The sequence below is a fragment of the Littorina saxatilis genome, linkage group LG8 (assembly GCF_037325665.1).
Source record: "Littorina saxatilis isolate snail1 linkage group LG8, US_GU_Lsax_2.0, whole genome shotgun sequence".
Lineage (NCBI taxonomy): Eukaryota > Metazoa > Mollusca > Gastropoda > Littorinimorpha > Littorinidae > Littorina > Littorina saxatilis.
Window position 1 is genome coordinate 6,205,570 of NC_090252.1, and position 7,500 is coordinate 6,213,069.

Here is a 7,500-nt window from a genome sequence, read left to right on the forward strand (position 1 = left end):
CTATATATATATATATCGTGCCGAATTCACGGAATTGCCGAATTCGCGGAATCGGCAACATTTTTGCCCATTTCGCGTAATCGGCAAAACGCTGCCCATTACGTGAAATCGGCAGCGTTTTGCCGAAAATGCGGAAAGGCTTCTAAAATTTGCCCATTTCGCAAAAGCGACAGCCAGTCTGTTACTTTTTGTGTCACCAGATCATTGCATTAACATTGTTTTACCTCCCTACTAGGTTTTGTATGGTCTATGTTGGTCTGTGTCGAGCATAACTCCGGAAATGCACGAAAACTACACTTTCTGCAATCACTTGCCGTAACTTATCGAGTATTGCGATATCTATCTATTCGAGTATGTAGTTGTCTAAGTGTGATGATATCCCAGGCATTTGAGAACTTTAAGACCAAAAAGTGGCTGCCGATTTCGCAAAATGGGCAAATTTTAGAAGCCTTTACGCGATTTCGGCAAAACGCTGCCGATTTCACGTATTGGGCAGCGTTTTGCCGATTACGCGAAATGGGCAACAATGCCATTACGCGGAATCGGCAATTACGTGAATTCGGCACGACACACACACACACACACACACACACACACACACACACACACACACACACACACACACGCACACACGCACACATACACATACACACACACGCGCGTGCGCGCGCAATCTAACAGAAAATTGCAACTAAAGAGAACGTTGTCGTTCCTATTAACGACTGTCTAGTGTTGTACAAGTATGACAAAGAAATGGCTGCCTTTCGTTTTACTACCTTTTTTGATTCCCCCTTCTGAATGTTGGACGGAATGGCATATCTCTCAGACTTAATGACGCTGACACGACGGTCCTGAAGTTCCACAAGGACAGCCTTTAGGTGGTCGCCGTCAAAGTCCAGAACCAAAAATTCCCCGTTTCCTGTGTGTAGAAGGAAAACCACATCTTCTACAAGCGAATATAAATCGTTCAAATTTACAATGCTATTTTAATGGCATTTACATAAAAATGGGAGTAGGAAATACTGAGAGTACTCATCTCCATCAGACTTGTCAATCTACATGTCAAGTTTAGTCAACAACGTCCTAGGCAGTTTTGTATCGCAAAAATCTAACCAACCTGTCCCATCAGGAAGATGAGAGACAAAGGGAGGAAACGCCTTTGTAACCGCTTCAGTCCTTGTTGCTTCATCCAAGTCTTTGCTGATTTCTTGGTTCATCAACTTCATCACTTTTTGTAAGGTTTGTATGCTGAGCTGAAATTTTCCTAAAACCTCATCGATCTGAAAAGCACAAAACCGACTATATGAGTTTAGATATTCACTTATTCGCTTAACATTTCGCTGCAAAACAAGTTTAAAAGGCATTTTGTTTAAATCATTTAAATCATCGTCGGTTTTTTTCCGTATCTATTTTTAAAATCGACCGCTCACTGTATGACTCGTGTTTTACGCTTAAGCGATTCCTGACATGAGGACCTTCAGCATTTTTCAAATGAAACATTTTTTTAGGGGGAGGGCTTGTTGATCAGATCTTCAAACAAACAACTGCATTTCAAGGAAAACATTCCCCTTGCAAAGATCCACGTCCTAATGTGACACCGGCTAAGCACGTACAATTACTCATGCCATTCGACCGACCTGCAAGCTGCACATAAAAGGCATTGCTGAGGAGCGAAATAGCTTGAGTTATAAGTATAATTGTTGGCGCAGTGGTTAGCGCATCGGGCTGCGGGCCGGGAGATCGTGGTTCGAATCCCATAAGGGGTGCGTGGGTTTTTTCGAGCTTCGATCGGCTCCTACCCAGAGTGGAAGTTCCAATGGGGAGGCTGGGATCACACAGCCGAGTGTCATTCACTTCACGAATGCGATTGACTCTGAAAGCGCGAAAATAAAAAAAACTTGTCTCGATTCTTGTGACCCTTCCTGCTCAGGGCTCTCATGGTGACCTTGGTCCCAGTGTTCCTGTTCCAGCCATCCCTGAATATTCTGCTGCCAGCCTGGGATGCTCCAAGGGGGGATGCTCCAAGGGGGTTGACGGAGGGACGCAGTGGCGGTCTGCTCTCTGAGGAGACGCTCACCCAGTCTGGCTCAGCGACTTAACAGTCAGTGTCGTAAGTAGAGGGCTTAGTAGGTAGCGGTGCCTGTGTCCCTGGCCAGGAACAGGACCAATACTGAACACCGTCGAAGTGACTCAGCAGCAGTGCAGTGTCATCTTCCGAGGGTAGCCTACCGCAGCGGCCTGACATCCTTCCCTGGAGTGTCTGTAAAATTAGTGAGGGTGCCCAGGTGTCTGACCAACACTGGGGGCTCATTGATTCGACAAAGTCTGGCGGCGGAACGAAGTTCAGGGGTGGATGTTGCAGTGAGTGCTGGGACGGGGCGGCGTGGGAGCATACTGGGAGAAGGAACAAGCGTCGGGACAAGCAAAAAGAGGATGAAACAAAATTTAAAAAACAAATACATAAAGAAGAAGAGAGAGAAAAAAGAAGAAGAGAAAGAGAAGAAGAGGAGAGAGAGAAGAAGAAAAGAGAAAGAGGACGTAGAAGAAAAGAAAAGAGAGAAAAAAAGAAAGAGAGAGAGAGAGAGGAGATGAGAGAGAAGAAGAAAAGAGAAAGAGGAGGTAGAAGAAAAAAGAAAGAGAGAAAAAAGAAAAGAGAAAAAAAGTATAATTGTTGTTAATGGAGCTATCATTTAACATCAAGGCCACAACACCATTATGTTCACATTAACCATTATAATGAAAACGACACGAACAAAACAAGACATTCACAAGAACATCAAACGAATGGTCTTTATTATGGACAGGCAGACTAACAAATTAGTATGAGACAGGACTTAGCTAGGTGTGCGTTCGATGTCTGGTATGATGGTCAGTCGTAAACCATCTTGCAAAATAGTTCCAAACATTGTTCTATTTGGCTATAAGAACCGATTCAATGTTGGTTCCATTCTCAGCGTACATGGTGGTCTCCGTGTTTGGAACCTCTTTGGTTGGTAATATTTTCAAATTTGCTTCTGATCGTCTTTTCAGACATCGATCGCACACTCGGCGATGTTTTCGATTTTTAAAACTTTATTTGCAAACAAAGCAAATTGGAGATGTTGTTTAAGTATATATGGGAACGGAATTATGCGGAAAACTGATTACCTTTCGACGCTTTGCTGGAAGAAATGCTTGTGTCGTATCATCACTGCGCCTGTAATAAACACACACACAAACATACACACATACACACACACACATACACGTGCACGCACGCACACAAACACACACACACACACACACATACACACACACACATACACACAAACACAAAACACATGGGCGCACGCACACACACATACACAAACACATAAAAGTAATGGGTTGTTCTGCATAACTTGTGGTTTAGTTATAAATATTGTCAGAAAAAGCCAACATGCACATTTTGAGAGATGCTATCCTTTCCGTGTGAATTATCATGCAAACAACTCATCATTTGTTCAGGATTTTGCTTCGGATTACATCACATCTACCGCATGGATAGATACCAGACATTAACAACCTGGCTGTTTTCTCTACATATTTATTTTGTCAGATCGATATACGTGTCAGTGATGAAGTCACTTCAGCACACGCACACAATTGAACAGAATGCGGCAGGGATGTTGCTTGTATGTATGTATCCAATTCTAAAGATGATGTGATTTTACATCAAAACCTCTACAGATGTGCAGTGATTTACAGGACGATATACACGGGATAGAAGGCATGCCAGGCATCTTGATTTTAACTTGAAAGGCGATGTTCCTTAGTATGCATTTGAAAGGCGATGTTCCTTAGTATGCATGTGCATGACACATTTTGAAGACCAAGGGTTGTTTTAAGTCATTCTTAGTTTACAACGAGGCAAGCAAAATCGAAGCAAACACATCCGTCCCGTCAGAACTTACGGGCTTTAGAAGTGGACGACACATTATGCATTATCATGAACTAATCGCCGAGGCCGAAAACTGACAGCTTTATTGGCTTTCGTCACATGATGTTAACATCAAGTTCACCTGTTTGCACGACGTCTGCGCATTAATAGCACGAGTCCAGCAATGCACACAACGACAAGAACCACGATGACACAGGGCAGGACGATTGGCAGCACGGCCTGGCTTTCTTCTGGTTCGTCTGTAATTGAAGAACGATCAGCAGGCAGATAACGACTATAGTGTGGTATGTACAGCACATTTAACACCAGAGCATGAAACGTTACATTATCCTATAGTAAACTTCCTATATAGCATTCGACTTTGTGACAAGGGGAAAACGATTGTCTACTACTCCATACTAACGGGAAAAAATGTCGGTAGTGGTACCAAATATAAAAAGGCATCTGCCTTTACCACAGTAATAGAATATCAATGTAAAAGTGTGCTTGATTTTATTCGAAACCAAACTAACTGATGTAAAATTCAAATGTTGAACAGAATCTAATTATTTTGACGGAACTATACAGCAACGCATGTTGATCACTCACATGCGCAGGCTGACAGATAGATTAGAATTTGATCAATGTGTGGCACAAAAATGCCTCTTTTTAAAAAAAAATAAAAAAACCACAAACTAACGTACTTAAAGGTAGAATACATCATAGGTGACGCTCGCATATTTTATGATCCACAAACTTCGACCAATGTTTTTAATATCCACTTTGACTCGGTGTGAAACCTCTACCTGTATGTTTCTTCTTTCGTTATATCTTGACTCGTAAACTGCATCTTCGATCCCGTCGATATCAATATTGTAGTTGTAGTCAAGTCCAATGCATTCAGTACCGGTCTTAACTCAACGATATTTTCTCACCTGTGTTGGCTGTGCTAGTGCTCCTTGGTTTTGCTGCAACAGAACGAATACCAAGTATTGAAACAGATTGTGTTGAGTCTTTCTTTCTCTTGGCATAATAATAATGTTGATAATCCAACAGTGTTACTGTAATACATCTTTGTTTCTTATCCACTATCTAATTTAAACATTGACAAACTCCTAATCTGAGTCTTTCAATTAAATCAAGCATATCTATATAGCTCATCTTTGCATTGGCAGATCCTCTCCCAGGAAATGAAAAATGTTCTATATCTGTTACAGCAATTTTACAAGTCATATTACAAGAAAATATCAGTAAATGTGTAAAACCACTGTTTCACTCTGGGATTTTACACAATTTCGTAACATTTCTAGAAAAATTATAAATTTCCTGAATTGGTCATGCCGTTCTCTGATGCTAAACAGGCACACAATACACACGATGACAACATTCACGATGACGCAGGGCACAATGATTTGAAGCACGTCCTGGCTTTCTCTTGTTTCATCTGTTATTCAAGAACGACCCATGTCGATTAAACATGTTGCTGGTATTTAGTGGGTCTGCTTTGACCTAACATTGCGCATAGCTGCTGTCATTAAAGTTTCCGACAACACACCTTTGCTGGCCGCTACATAATGTACCGGTATTAACCCAACGATATTGTCTCACCTGTGCTGGTGCTCTCTGGTCTTTCTGCAACAGAACGAATATCAACTATTGAAACAGATGTTGTTGTGTCTTTGTTGTTGTTGATAATCTGACAATATTACTGTAATAGCCTACATCTTTGTTTGACATCCACTTACTGAATCAAAAATCGACAGACTCCTAATCTGAATCTTTCAATTAAATCAAGCATATCTGTTTACTTGCACTAGCTGATCCTTTCCAGGCAGTGACAGATGGTATATATCCATCACACTGATGTCGTGTAACACTGCTGTATTCTTGATGAATTTTCAGTGAGGGGGTGAAATACAAACATCATGATACTTTCTTCTTTGTAAATGATTCATGGAAGACCATCCTGAGGAGTTCATATTCAATTACCTTGTACTAGGAGTTCACATGCTTGTGGTTGGAATTCCTCAGTCGGCACAAAGTAACACTTATACCAGCCTGCTTGTTGAAAGTTGACTGCAGGAATACGGACCATCAGGTGATCCGTCAGGATGTTATCAAAAGTGTAGTTGGCCATTACTATGCTGCAGTCATGCGTTTTCTGTTCCTTGTCCCATGGACACATAAGAATGTCTTTTCCTGAAGAAAAAGGATGCTTTTACATGGGGTAGGGTCTAAACATTGGAACCTGCAACACAGACACCCCCCACAATCAAATTCACAAAAGCAAGGTTTCCGCGTTAAAATCGACAACAATCAGATCAGCTAAAACGGAAAAAGGTGTACACGTCATTGGAAAGAACACTCACATTTGTAAACAAAACAGTGAGTTTTGTTTTGCGTAGCTTGTCTAACAATGACGTTGTGGCATGCTGGACGTCAAAGGCGTCATTCTTCGCAGAAGCCAAACCAGGCGGTTTTTGCAGCTGTTTTAGCGGCCAAAAAGACTAGAAATTGCACAGTTACCATTGGAAATTCAGGCGAAAAAAAGAATGTTGAATTATTGGTTTAAGCTGTTGGTTGTATCATTGCCAATATTAGTTATCCAGTATAATTGACCGTGTTTTTTTTGTAACGTCTAAACGCAGAGGATGTTTATAAATTACATTATTTGAATTGTATTGAGACAACTCTGAATAAACTTGGTTTTGGTGGAATCTGGATAAACCAGTGGAATATAAACTGTTCCAGCAATTAGTTTAAGCTATAAACAAAAAAAGTAAAAGTGTTTAAAAGACCAATATTATGTGCAGAAGTAAGTTTTCCGATTTAAATTCCAGTGATTAATGTTATGATAATACGCTTTATAAACAGACATTTATTTCTGTTTAAATGTGAAGGTATTACCACAATTGTTTTAGAACACCAAATCATGAGTTGCCTATTCAAAAAGGGAGATTTATGAATGCATTATAGAATGAAAGAGAGTGTGCATAAAGTGTAATAACGGTGAGATTGGTTATGAATTTCATTATGTGTTTAAGTGCAGTTTCTTTTGAGAACTAAGAAATCTCTTCCATTTCAGAATCGTAATAATCCTACCGTGATTAAGTTCAAACTAATATTTTCCACAAAAGGGGAAACGTTTGTTCAAGTTAAATTCACTTTATAAAACCATTTTAAAAGAAGTTTGAGTTAGTGTTGATAATTCAAAATGATATAATAGGTTATTGTTTTGTATGAGCCATGTTATCGACAAATGTACATAGTCATAACCCGTGAATTTCTATTTTTGAATAATAAAATCCTTGTTTTTGCGCTGGAATAAGGAAATTGTATTTTGAAACAGTTTGTGTTTCTTTCCTTCAGTGTTTTTGTGTTTTGTTCATGAACCCCCATGGAGTTTCCTGAAATAAATTCTTTGTCTGGCTTTGTCTTGCCTTGTCTGGCCTTGTCTGGCCTTGCCTTCGGGCTTTGTGCAAACCTATATCGTACAATAATGATCTTTCCAATGACATGCAAATCTTGTTCCGTTTTAGCTGTTCGGATGTACAGACAATATTAGCACGGGAACCTTGTTTTTGTGAATTTGAGTTTTAAGG

At 40.2% G+C, this 7,500-nt stretch overlaps 2 protein-coding genes across 3 annotated transcripts in view; both read right to left on the reverse strand.

Annotated features, from left to right (window-relative positions):
• LOC138973900 (hexokinase type 2-like) overlaps positions 1-3,963 on the reverse strand; it is a 14,933-nt gene extending 10,970 nt beyond the window's left edge. The window contains exons 1-2 of the mRNA XM_070346605.1: positions 3,933-3,963; positions 777-919 (exon numbers count right to left, since the gene is read on the reverse strand). Of these exons, the coding sequence (XP_070202706.1) occupies positions 777-919; positions 3,933-3,963 (174 nt within the window). The remainder of the gene's footprint in view (positions 1-776; positions 920-3,932) is intronic.
• Positions 1-7,500, reverse strand: part of LOC138972646 (hexokinase type 2-like) — a 78,423-nt gene that overhangs the window by 69,186 nt on the left and 1,737 nt on the right. Inside the window, exons 3-4 of one of the 2 annotated variants that reach the window (XM_070345291.1) lie at positions 5,888-6,097; positions 5,507-5,530 (exon numbers count right to left, since the gene is read on the reverse strand). The exons of the other annotated variant lie outside the window; for it this stretch is intronic. Of the exons in view, the coding sequence (XP_070201392.1) occupies positions 5,507-5,530; positions 5,888-6,097 (234 nt within the window). The remainder of the gene's footprint in view (positions 1-5,506; positions 5,531-5,887; positions 6,098-7,500) is intronic. 2 annotated transcript variants of the gene reach the window in all.